This window comes from Perissodus microlepis, chromosome 19 (genome assembly GCF_051167445.1).
Source record: "Perissodus microlepis isolate ML-2025 ecotype Zambia chromosome 19, ASM5116744v1, whole genome shotgun sequence".
Taxonomy (NCBI): domain Eukaryota; kingdom Metazoa; phylum Chordata; class Actinopteri; order Cichliformes; family Cichlidae; genus Perissodus; species Perissodus microlepis.
In genome coordinates this window covers 13,793,326-13,806,780 of record NC_140479.1, presented here as the reverse complement: position 1 = coordinate 13,806,780, position 13,455 = coordinate 13,793,326, and the positions used below count along the sequence as shown (strand labels likewise).

The 13,455-nt window shown below is 39.0% G+C and overlaps 1 protein-coding gene across 1 annotated transcript; it reads right to left on the bottom strand.

Annotated features, from left to right (window-relative positions):
- Positions 1-585: 585 nt before the first annotated feature.
- LOC146365609 (uncharacterized) lies at positions 586-6,203 on the bottom strand. Its single transcript, XM_084915713.1, has 2 exons — positions 2,932-6,203; positions 586-2,798 (listed from the first exon to the last, which is right to left on the bottom strand). The coding sequence occupies exons 1-2, from the start codon at positions 3,202-3,204 to the stop codon at positions 2,649-2,651; spliced, it is 423 nt and encodes a 140-aa protein (XP_084771839.1). The 5' UTR covers positions 3,205-6,203; the 3' UTR covers positions 586-2,648.
- Between the last annotated feature and the right edge of the window lie 7,252 nt (positions 6,204-13,455).

Genomic DNA, 13,455 nt, shown 5'->3' with positions numbered 1-13,455 from the left:
CTGCACCAATGTGTGTATATATACAGAAATATTTATCTTAAAGTGGGCTACACAGATTATGAGTACAGCAGGAGAATCTAGATCTACCATTAGATACTAAAAGTTAAGATGTCTTAACCTCATCCTTATCTTTTTTTTCTTTGAAGAGATTATCTCAAAAGTCAGTATGAAAGTGCAGTATGAAATTAATGAAGTTCTCTTTCATGTATTTGAAAAACATTTCTAGGTACAAGTACAAAGAAGGATTATTAAGAGATTTATTATTTATTTAGCAGTGAAACTTGTCTTTTTGAGTAGTTATAAAAGTGACTTCAAGCCACTGGTCTCCATGAGGAACTAAGGTTCAAAGAGGCTTTCAGGTTGAACTTGGATCATAGTTTTTACACAGAGCTTTTGCTATCTTTTTCATTAGCTGTTACGTGTAGATAAAGATTGATTAGCCTCTTCCTTTAAAAAAATATATAAACACACACACACATGCGAGAAGAAAAAAAAATCTGTTTTTACAAGGAAAGAAACTGACACCATTGCAGAAAAAAAACAATCTTTTTATTCAGAATTTGACCCTTCTCTTTGAACCAACAGGATTACTAATGTTCGCTGTGTTAGTATTTCAATTTAAGGAGTAAAATCCCAGTAAAATGAATGGAGCATTGCATGTATACGACTGTTTGGGATTTAACCATCAGTCTGCACCTTGTCAGAGAAATTCTCTCTAATCTTGTTTTCAAAGAACTGCCATATTCTGAAACGTGCATTTTGTTGGATTTAGGTAAGGTTAGCAAATGCGCTTGTATGAAGAGAAATAAATGCATGCAGTAAATAAAAGCCCAACCCAGGTAAATAATAGGCTCCAAGCATAGCCTGCTGAGCCATCATCATGTCCTGTCTGCATGACTAGACTAATGTAATCATAATTGGCTTTTAGTGTTCTTTTCTAAGAATCAACACACAAAGCATGTTTAGTTGTTGTTTTTTCTTTCATAGAAGAAGCAGTTTACCCACAGTGTGAATGGGTAATTAAATTGCTGGTAATTATGTATTGATTGGGAGCTTTAATGTTGTCAAAGGTGGTGTTTTTAATCGACAGGGTTGTCAGTCATTTGCAGTGTTTATGGACGGGAAAAAAGTGACACAGAGGAGAGTGAAAAGGTAGAAATGAAGATGGTAAATGGCCTGTATTTGTATAGCGCTTTACTAGTCCCTAAGGACCCCAAAGCGCTTTACACAACCAGTCATCCACCCATTCACACACACAGTCACGGCAAGCTACATTGTAGCCACAGCCACCCTGGGGCGCACTGACAAAGGCGAGGCTGCCGGACACTGGTGCCACTGGGCCCTCTGACCACCACCAGTAGGCAACGGGTGAAGTGTCTTGCCCAAGGACACAACGACCGAGACTGTCCAAGCCGGGGCTCGAACCGGCAACCTTCCAAGTACAAGGTGAACTCCCAACTCTTGAGCCACGATCGCCCGTGAAAAGATAAAAAGGTGGTGAGAGTTGGGGAAAAAAGAGATAACGAGAGATGCAAGATGGCAGTTATTTAAATATTTGTATTTTTCAGACATGTTTGTCCACTGATCATTTGTTCCATTTTGGGAAACAATCAAATTAATCTTATTACAGTTTTTCTCAAATGCTAAAACACATGTCACAAACGTTACCACCAGGTCCCCCAATGTCCAAACACAACACCCTTCTCTAAAGCTACATAAACACAACCACACCTTCCCACTGCAAAACTCAAACTCCCACACCAAGAGAGCAGCTCGAAGCTGTCAAAACTGTAAACACTATACACAGCATTACACACTACAGCAAAACAATTGAAAACACAATGCTCAATTTGTGAGAAGGTTCTTTGGTTCATAACTGCCAATGCATATTTTTATAAACTGTACAGTAACGGATCGTCATAGAACCCTGCAGAGGATTAGGCATTTAGATTTGTGAGTTTCACATGAAGACTAAATCTATAAAAACATCCTGCATGTACGTACACTACTGTAACACAACTCAATGCAAAAACAGAATCTATCGCACACAACAGTACTCTCGGAAACATGATCAGGGTGTGAAGTCTTTTTTATTGTCTACACGGTCTTTTTACAGTATTACACACAGTCACTGTGCGGCATCATGTCGCCGAGCTGCATTGGGCCACATCACCTCATCCACATCACAGGCTATATTGTCCCTTGCTAGGCACCGCGGGAAAAACGCCCTGGAATGGCGAATCCATCCCTGGAAGGCCTCCACTGGGATGTCAGCACAGGCCAGCTCCATTGCCCGTACGAGGTTCTCTCTTGTGTATGGCTGTCTGTCATACACCTTCCATCTCCATGATGAGAAGAACTCCTCTATAGGGTTCAGGAAAGGGGAGTAGGGTGGCAGACAGACGTTTAAAAAGTGGTCACTGTTGGTGGTGAACTACTCTCTGATTTGGTGTGTTTTGTGGAAGCGGACGTTGTCCCAAATGATCACATACATGTGATGTGCTAGCCTAGGATGGTGTTGTTGACGGTCCAGGAGGATGTCTTTTAGCTCCTCTAGGAAGGTGAGGAGACGTTGGGTGTTGTAAGACCCAAGGACAGCATGCCGGTGGACAAGCCCCTCCGTACCCATAGCTGCACAAAGAGTAATATTACCCCCCCCGTTGGCCAGGAACCTCAGTGATGGCTCTTTGGCCAATGATGTTACGGCCTCTTCGCCTTCGTTTCTGGAGGTTGAAGCCAGCCTCATCCAGGAAGAGGTACTCATGGGGTCTGGCCATCGCGTCCAACTGCATTATCCTCTGTGAACATGGAAAAGCGTACAGGTGTTCAGAACGGTCAATCAGGTAGCACAGTATTGTCCAGAAGTAATGTAGGCCACTAAGCAACACAGTATGTCCACTAACTGTACTGTGGACATGGATGTATACGTACTTGCACATACTCGTAACGTTGTTCTATGTGTCGCGCAGAGTTGCGCTCAAAGGGAACCCTGTAGACCTGTTTCATCCTCATCTGTTGGCGCCGGAGAACTCTGTCTATTGTGGACACGCTGACAGCATCAATGTTCTCAAAGTTTACATTATCTGCAATGACTTTGTCTCTGATCTCTCGGAGTCTAATGCAGTTGTTCTCATGGGCCATATCTGCAATGAGGGTTTCTTGTGCCGCTGTGAATATGGCAACCCTCCCACCTCTATGTGGCATCCTTTCAGCTCTAAAGAAAGAAACATGTGTTGTCAATTGACTGATTTATATGTAAAACTACATGTAAAGTAACAGACCACTTTCACAGGCCTGTAAAACTAGTATGACAAAGAAAGCAATAGCGTACTATACCTGTTGTGTTGTCTAAATGCCTTGATAATGGTGGCCACGGTGAACCTACTCAGGTTTGGATGTACTCTTCGTCCCGCTTCAGCCATTGTCATGCCATGGCCAATGACATGATCAATTACTGTTGCTCGCATATCATCTGTTATGATGGTGCGAGGTTGTCTTCTTCTCCCACCTGGACCTTCTCCTCTCTCTTGTTGGCCTCCTTCTCTTCCTCCTCTACTCCGAACTCCTCTTCTTCTTAGGCCTTCACCTCTTCCTCCTCTGATCTCAACCCCTCCTCCTCTGATCTCAACCCCTCTTCCTCTTTGGCCTGCAGCTCTTCTCCTTCCGCACGCTCGAATGCCTTCATCCATTGTGATTGTTTGGCATCTTCACCAAACTATGCTTTTATAGGTGGGGTCACATCATTAGCAACAGGTGTCTTCAATTTTGAGTCGTTGTGTGTAGTGACTGACGCCAGGTGTGTTCCCTGTGTTCAAAGATTGGTGACTGTGGCAAGCATTTTGCATCACATGGGCTTTCATTTGAGAATATGAGCAGAGTTGTTTTGCAACATGTGTTTTAGCAAGGAAAAATGTGTTTAGATTTATGAGTACAGAGGGTTGTGTTTTGTGAATTGTGTCTTCATGTGACATGTGTTTATGGTACTGGAATATGGTGGCTACATTTAGTAAATGTGTTTAGACTACTGGTCATTTGGGTTACAGGATTGGCTTTTGTGTTTTAACATTTGAGGAAAAACTGTAAGATACCATCAGCTGTGATTATTTCCAGTGATGGGAATAACGGCGTTACAAGTAACGGCATTACTAACGGCCAATCACAGCCAATCACATGGCCACTTTAAGATGACAAAGCAACAAGGTGATATATACCAGTTTTTAAATTGTGTTGATAGGCCACGTAAAACCAGAGTCATGATAAACAATATATATGCACCGTTTTTTCCTCAATAGTTTCGTCACGTTTACTGTCTAAGGACAGCGCTAGCAAGATCTCTCTGCTTATGAGCAAGAAATAAAAAAACAAACAAACCAAAAAACAGCCCATTCCTGTAGGTGGAAAAATGCACCATGTCGACCAATCAAAAAATGATATGGCAACATGGTTGTTTGGTTGTTTAGGGAGAGAGGGAGGTTTTAGGAGTGACAGCAAGAGAGAGAGAGAGCAGAAAAAGAGAGAGAGAGCGAGTTTTGAGATGTGAGAGATTTGTGAGGTTTAGCGTGTTTGGAGTGTGTAGTTAATGTGTTGTCTTGTGTAGTTAGTGTGTAGTGTTGTGGATAGTTTTGTGTTGTGTGTCAGAACAATGAGGCAACTGCTGAATGAAAACATGAGGAGTAATACACTTGCTGCTGTCAGGCCTGCAGGTATCAGGCTGTGATGTTCTCCTTTATAGTGGACAGAAATTATTTTTTTGGAGTGGCACAAATAATTTGTGTGGCATCTTAATGAATGCAGAACAGCTGATTGTTCTGTAAATAGTTTGAAATGGCTATTAAAAAAAAGGGGTAAAAGGTAAATGGCTGCAAATAACTTTGTTGTTTGCAAAACTTGTGCATAGGATTTTAAAATTGACAATTTATATTTGCATTTAAAGTTATGAAATATGATTCATTAAACATGTTTGTGGTTGTTACAGTAAAAAATATAACTTTCTACTCTGATTTTATGTTTTTTTGTCTGATTTTAGATCAATTGTGTTAATACCAGTGTTGGGTAAGTTACTTTAAATTAGTAACTTAGTTACATTACTAGTTACTTCTATCAAAAGTAACTCAGTTACTTCAAGTTACTCGTTACTTTCAGAGTAACTAGTTACTAGGGAAAGTAACTTTGGTTTTACTCAGAATTCTCTTGTTAATGTGTTGCTTCTGTAACTGGATACCCAGCAAGACTGCCAGTCTTCTAGCTTGCTTACTTGCCACAAGTGCACTGTGCCACCTACCAATAGAAAGGAAAAAATAATGTGCACATTTCCACGAGAGAAATCCCACACCTGATTCTATCCTAGCCTGCTTTTTACATCCAACACAAAAACTGCAGTCGTGGTGCTTTCGATTGTACTCAGAACTCGGAAATTCTGCCTTCTGAATAGGAAGATGTAGGTAACACCAGACTGAAGATGAGCTGCATACAGAGCTGGACTGGGACAAGAAAAATCGTCCCGGGCATTTTAACTAGAGACCGGCCCACCATTATAGGAAAAATCATAAAGCCTTTGAATGAAAATAAACACTGTTGTGACAGTGATGTACACTGTTCTGATGGTATATATGTATCAATCTATCAATTGTTTGTTGCAAGACTCAGATAATTATTTTTTTAAAAGTGAGACATTTTAAATGACAATAAGAAAGTATTTCCTTGTGCCCCCCTTTCCCTTTTAATGCCCCTGGCAACACTTTGCTAGACCCGCCCCTGCACAGTTATCAGCTGTCAGCTACTTAGAAAAGGATCCTGGTGTTATTTATCTCTCAGAAACAGTTCATAACTTCCCTTCAACTCATTCATGTTAACTAAAAGGTAAACCTGTTTCTCCATCACAGCTCTGATGATTCAGTAAGGACATCTCCTGGTTTCATCTTCATGTTTCCCTCTCATCACATAACCAAACTGATATCATGACCAGCAGGTTTACAGCTGTGGCTCCAGCCAACATCAGCTGATACTAGAAATTAATATTAAATAAATTCTAACAACAACTGATCAAGCTTAAAAGTGCTGCTGTTGTTTACCGCGACATCCGCTGGTTTCCTCTTTCTGGCGCAAAGTGGGCGATAAATAAACAAGAGAGAAAAGCCGATCAGCTGATCATTGATCAGTTTCATGGTCGAAGTAGAAACAGGAGAGGGAGGGTGAGAGGATGAGAGAAGAAGAGGCAGCTGTGCAGCGTAAACACAGAATAAATCCAACTTTGTGTCTTTTTCATTGTAGCTGAAGTCCGGGACAAACTGTTCCTTTTCACCTCAATACGAAACGCGTGATATTTTCTCTGAATACGAGACGATTCCGTTTTTTACGGGATGGTTGGCAACTCTAATAATTAACCTTATGAACAAAATAAAGTTCAACATCAGTAACATAGCACCCACCCAGCTGTATAGAAACTCCTCATGCTAGCTAGCACGCAGTACGAAAAAGTCAGCATAACGAAAATAAACTCCACCTAAACTTGGTTCATATCTGACCCAGATGGACTGCAGGTCATAACTTCTTACCTGAAGTTCAGTTCACCTGATACTCGGACCGGCGGCTGCTTCGGGTCTCTCCTCTTGCCTCCCTTTTCCTTCATCCACCTGCTGGCTTCAACCACTTGCTAATGTTATTGAATCTGTGGAAGCTCCGCGATAGCCACCACACGAAGTAACGAATAACGAGCCTATCTAAATCCCAGTAACGAGTAACGCGTTCCCGGTTTTGGCATAATAACTAGTTACCGTGCTCGTTACCACAATAATAACGTAGTTACTGTAACGCGTTACTTAATAACGCGTTAGTCCCAACACTGGTTAATACAGTATGTCAAAATGAAAACATGACTGTAAATTCAGCTGCAGTTTCCTGCCTTTCTTTCAGCGCACACTGGGAGATACTCCAGACCTTTTGGTGACCCTGAAAAAAAACAGGCAGGTAGAGAAATTGGACTGGATTGAAAAGACACTCATGCGGCAGCTCAGATTGGTTATTTGGTTTCAAATACTGTCATCCACAAAGGTATAATGTAGTCTTTTTTTTTTATTACATTGTAGTTTCAAATTGTGCTATATTTATAAATCCAAAACACACTCAGTTATTTTGTTTACAGTGGCTTTTATTATTTACACTGCATCTATAGCTTTCTTTTCTTGCTTTGGGGATTAGCTAATAAATTCATGATCCCTGTGCCCAGAGTTTGTTTGCTGGAGTTTCAATTCATGTGCTGTGAAGAAGCTCGAGGATTCTTATATAGGTGATTCTTATAAGGTGTTATTTTGTTCGTGTTACTTTATGAAGACTTTGTTAAATGATATTTCAGTGAATGATTATTGCAAATATACTCACTCTAACATTTAAAGTTATTTATATGTGGAAGCATTTTTATAGTTTTAACATTTATTAACCCTTCTCTCTTCCAAGGTCCATTTCTAGTTACAGGTGGTGGTGTTTTCATAAAGCACGCACATGAAGATGCTCAACATGACTTCCATTTTCACTTTTTTCATTTCCGTGTTTCACGTATGGTCGCTAATCGTTTCTGGTTTGATTTTGATATATCATTGTCTCCTTTTTCTTGTGATTAGTGTTACTTTCTCTTTTTTCTGATTTGGTTTCAATCCTGTTTCCAATTTCATGTTTATCTTAAGCATATAACTAGTCCAGCCCCTCCCCTCAGTAGAGTGTCTATTAAAATCAAAGTGTTTTTCCTTGCTAGGTTTTTGAATTCAGTTTTTTTTTCCTTGTAGATTCCTGTATTTTGGACGTTATATCAGCTTCATTAAATGACTCATGTTTTGTTCATCCAGTCTGCCTCCCACGTGTACATTTCAAAAACATGACAAATATAACAAATAAAGGACACCTTGAGCTTTTGACACACATTAGAAAAATATTAGCTGTTACTGATGAACATTATCTTTAGTCACCTCAGTTGAGCTGGATAATCAAAGTTGTTTTTTTCAGAAAGTTTCTTTTGCAAGAGGTGTCAGAGATGTCTCAAGGACTTGATTTCAAAGCAGAAACAGTTTAAGCCCAGACAGATATACAGTATACACACAGTGTGCTCTTCATTGTGCATGTCACTTAGAGATCAAATGAGTCAAAATTGTATAATTTATTAGCAACAAAAATAACTGTTTTATAACTCACTTGGTTAAGTCTTAGAGTTCAGTTAGTCACCTTTGCTAATGCATGTCACTGACCTATACCTCTTCAATGTTTGTAACAAATGAGATATTTATAATGCAATTATATGAAAAATAAAAATGATTTAATAAGGATAAGCTACAACAACTCCTGTGGCACAACAACAGGAGTCTGATTGAGTGTGAGTTAAAAGACAGGCCCACAAATTTCCTTATCTAATGAGTGCATATGGGCTAATAAAATAGTGTGCCAGTTTTTCACAGTACATCCACTTTTGAATAATGGGGTTTATTGTCCATGCACCACAGCTGTTCATCAACTCTTTTATTTTCTTTCCACCAGCCGATCAGTTTTATATTATATAGCCAAGTACAGTATTTCTAACTTACAGTACAGCTACTGCACAGTGCTCTGTCAGCATTTAGACATGAGGAGGTAATTGCCAACTGCAAGAGGCAAATTGAAATTTGCCTGGAAAGATGCTGAAAACATTCGATTGTACTTGCAAGAAAATCAGGAGTGCTGCTGAAAATCTGCTTATGCTGACAAATGCATAGGTGAGAATCTGACAGCAGCTTGAAAAGAAGATTTTATAGAGAAAGCATAAAAAGATGATCATTATAAAACTTGTGTTTTACATAATCTCTCCGAGCTATGTCTGACAGTTGTTGTTAACTTTGTTGCTCTGTCTCAGCATTGTTATATTCACTGATCCACATAGAGATATAATGATGAAATATTGATAAAGAAACCGTAATGACGGAATATGTAATACAGTTTTATCAAATTCAAACTTTAATGTAAAAAAGTACTATAAAACTGCACAATTTTTTACTTACCTAGTACCAAAAACAGATTGTAGCAGCAGATCTCTTGTGCTTTGTTGTTTGTGAGTTCACGCTACCATGAATCAGACTCTTGTTCTATACTGTTGCTAGTTTGTGGTTTTACTAATGTTAGATACACACCACTGTTGACCTGAGAGAACCACAGTAATCTGACCCTTGTGGATACAATCTGATTCAGTCCTCTGGCAGTTTTAGTTTACCCTTTCTAAAAGTTGTAGTGTAAAAGTAAAATGCAGCATCATTTCCTGCCTGTTGCATGAAAAGCTTAAAATTAGTATTACTTTAGATAATATTTACTGGGTGATAAATAGCCATTATCTGCAATGCTGTGCAATGATGGCTAGTGGGAAGGGTTTTTCTTTCTTTGTTTGTTTGTTTGGTTTTAATGTATCCTGCTCTATGCATTTTTTTTCCATCACAAAAGAACAAAACAAAACAAAATTCTCCCTCATCTTTTGCTCTTGTGGCCTTCTGCCAAGGGAGGAATGTAAAGGAAAGAGTGAAATGTAGATTCTGAGGTAGTCATCATCAGCTGGGACAGACTTTTTTTAACCAACAGGTGCACTCTAGCGACATCTCTACTCACATTTGTGAAGTTTTATTGCTGATATTCAATATTCAGTACATTCTCACCAAGAAATATAGACTGCTACTGCATCACATAGTGATATGTGTAGTAATAGCTGAGTGATAATGATGACCATGGGTCTTCACATTTCATCATTCTCTATTTCTGCAGTAAAAACATATAAAGAAATATTGATTATTTTTTTTTAATTTATTTTTTTACCTAAACAAAAGTGAGTTTAGGTAAAAGCTCCTATCCTATAATGATTTCTCTTATTAAATCTATAACAACCACAACAGAGGAAATTTAGTAATAAAAGAGGGAGAGACCAAAACAGTATCAAAGCATGCACCTCTCTCAAGGTTTCAGAATAACAAAACTGAAACAGTAAATCTCCAGAAGTATCGTATGCACCTTTTATTATTTCTTCAGTGTCTCATTAGCATTCCATAGTGGGGCTCTTGTCTCTTGCTCCAAAGCAAATGAACACATTTTCCCACTGGATCAAGTGGTCAGTAAATAAATCGGCTGTCATGAGAAGATGGATGTCTCTCAGTCTCCCTAGGGTGGCATCTTGACTGATTGACTGATTTAGGTACTGACTGTCATCTGGTTGGTTTATTCATCATTTCGTGTCAGTCAGTGGCACTGACTACATTGCTTCAGTAATTGTTCATGTGGATGAAAGAGCACGTGCGAGAGATTTATCATTTGCGCTACATAATAAAACAGATGAGATTATTCTTTCAGAGAGAGAAGAACATGGACTGGCTTTTTGTTTAAGGCTAGATGTCTACAAAGCGAGTCTGTTTGCTATATTGCGACAAATGGCATGTTTTATATTTATGTGCATACATATGTTATGAGATCAAAATATAAAAAATATATATAAAAATTAAATGACAAGCTACCGTCTCATCCTGTGTTTCAGCATCCCTACAGAACAAGAAAAGCCAAACTTTCATGTCTCGAGAAGCCACAATAAGAACTTCGTAAAACAAATATATATTGTGTGTTTAACTGATAATATTTTCACAAGGTTTTGGGCATTTAAAATCACTTTGGGGTGTTGTAACCAAGATGACATAACTAAAAGCAACAAATCAAAATATAACCACTTACTTCATAACTTACTGAAAGAGAAATCCAGGTCAAAAGAAATGGCAGCACACGCCCACAAACTCCTTAAGACTAACAAGAAAAACACCTAGCAAGAGCTCTAGGAAGAACCAGGACTGGCTGGATAGAACTGGAAGAAAATTAATGAATCTTCTACCCAAGGCAATAGCCATGTTGGCTGCTTATATAACAAACTATCATGAGCCAGAAGCCAATCACAGCTGGGTAGCTTGACATTCCAATTAGCATACAAACTCATTCACACCTAGGGTGCATCTTGTAGACCTTTTTATACTGAGAAAGACAAGCAGAGCAGCTTTGTTTTACAAAAGGCCTATTCAGTGAGTTGACCTTCACAATGATCAGGTAAGAAAAAAAACTGAGATGTTTGAGATGGAGGTGCAAGAGTTTGAAGTCATTCAAGTGATGTCGCTGGTTCCAGACAATGATAAGGACACAGCAGCTGCTGGCAACTTTAAAGAACTTATAGGAATATTTTCTTACTACAAATTATGAGTTATTTATTATGCATTATTTCATAAATGAACTAGTTACTATTGTTCTATAATGTAAAAATGAATATAAAGAAGAGGAAGCATGTCCAAACTTATAAAGCTGATATTATTATACATTTTTACATTATATATTTAAGTTATCCGATGCCAGTTTAACATGAAATCATTAAACTTCTTTGTTCTGTGCATAATGAGACATCTACAGTATGAAGGTCAGGATTTGAAATCAAAGTACAAGCTTACAAACACATTAATTAGAAGCTACAGTCATTGAAAAATGTGATCCCACATCATTACAAGTAGATAACAATTACCTAATCCTGTCATCATTCATGGCCTTATGAACACGATATGGCTGCAGTGAGCATCAATCACTTGCAGCTAATTCCATGAGGCTTCATAAAAGGTCATCGGGTTGATTGTGATGAACAAGATTAACTGCCAAGACCATAAAATTTGTCATGCCTTTAATTCAGTTCATTGAGATTTTTTTTATTCTATCTGATGACCAGTGTTGGGACTAACGCGTTATTAAGTAACGCGTTACAGTAACTACGTTATTATTGTGGTAACGAGCACGGTAACTAGTTATTATGCCAAAACCAGGAACGCGTTACTCGTTACTGGGATTCAAATAGGCTCGTTATTCGTTACTTCGTGTGGTGGCTATCGCGGAGCTTCCACAGATTCAGTAACATTAGCAAGTGGTTGAAGCCAGCAGGTGGATGAAGGAAAAGGGGGCCAAGAGGAGAGACCCGAAGCGGCCGCCGGTCCGAGTATCAGGTGAACTGAACTTCAGGTAAGAAGTTATGACCTGCAGTGTATCTGAGTCACATATAAATCAAGTTTAGTTGGAGTTTATTTTCGTTTTTCTGACTTTTTCCGTACTGCGTACTAGCTAGCATGACGGAGTTTCTATACAGCTGGGTGGGTGCTATGTTACTGATGTTGAACTTTATTTTGTTCATAGGTTAATTATTAGAGTTGCCAACCTTCCCGTAAAAAACAGAATCGTCTGGTATTCAGAGAAAATATTACGGGTTTCGTATTGAGGTGAAAAGGAACATTTTGTCCCGGACTTCAGCTACAATGAAAAAGACACAAAGCTGGATTTATTCTGTGTTTACGCTGCACAGCTGCCTCTTCTCCTCTCATTCTCTCCCCCTCCCTCTCCTGTTTCTACTTCAATCATGAAACTGATCAATGATCAGCTGATCGGCTTTTCTCTCTTGTTTATTTATCGCCTACTTTGCGCCAGAAAGAGGAAACCAGCGGGTGTCGCGCTAAACAACAGCAGCACTTATAAGCTTGATCAGCTGTTGTTAGAATTTATTTAATATTACGTTCTACTATCAGCTGATGTTTGCTGGAGCCACAGCTGTAAAGCTGCTGGTCATGATGTCGGTTTGGATATGTGGTGAGAGGGAAACATGAAGATGAAACCAGGAGATGTCCTTACTGAATCATCAGAGCTGAACAGGTGATGGAGAAACAGGTTTACCTTTTAGGTGACATGAATGAGTTGAAGGGAAGTTATGAACTGTTTCTGAGAGACAAATAACCCCAGGATCCTTTTTTTTACTTAGCTGACAGCTGGTAACTTTTCTTTCTTATTCTCATTTAAAATGTCTCGCTTTTAAAAAAATAATTATCTGAGTCTTACAACAAACGATTGATAGATTAATGCATATATACCATCAGAACAGTGTACATCACTGTCACAACAGCGTTTGTTTTCATTCAAAGGCTTTATGATTTTTCCTATAATGGTGGGCCGGTCTCTAGTCAAATTCCCCGGGACGATTTTTTTTTTTGTCCCAGTCCAGCCCTGTCTGGTGTTACCTACATCTTCCTATTCAGAAGGCAGAATTTCCGAGTTCTGAGTACAATCGAAAGCACCACGATTGCAGTTTTTGTGTTGGATGTAAAAAGCAGGTTAGAATCATGCGGCGGTCAACGACGGTCCAGGCGTGGGATTTCTCTCGTGGAAGTGTGCACATTATTTTTTTCCTTTCTATTGGTAGGTGGCACAGTGCACTTGTGGCAAGTAAGCAAGCTAGAAGACTGGCAGTCTGGCTGGGTATCCAGTTACGGAAGCAACACATTAACAAGAGAATTCTGAGTAAAACCAAAGTTACTTTCCCTAGTAACTAGTTACTCTGAAAGTAACGAGTAACTTGAAGTAACTGAGTTACTTTTGATAGAAGTAACTAGTAATGTAACTAAG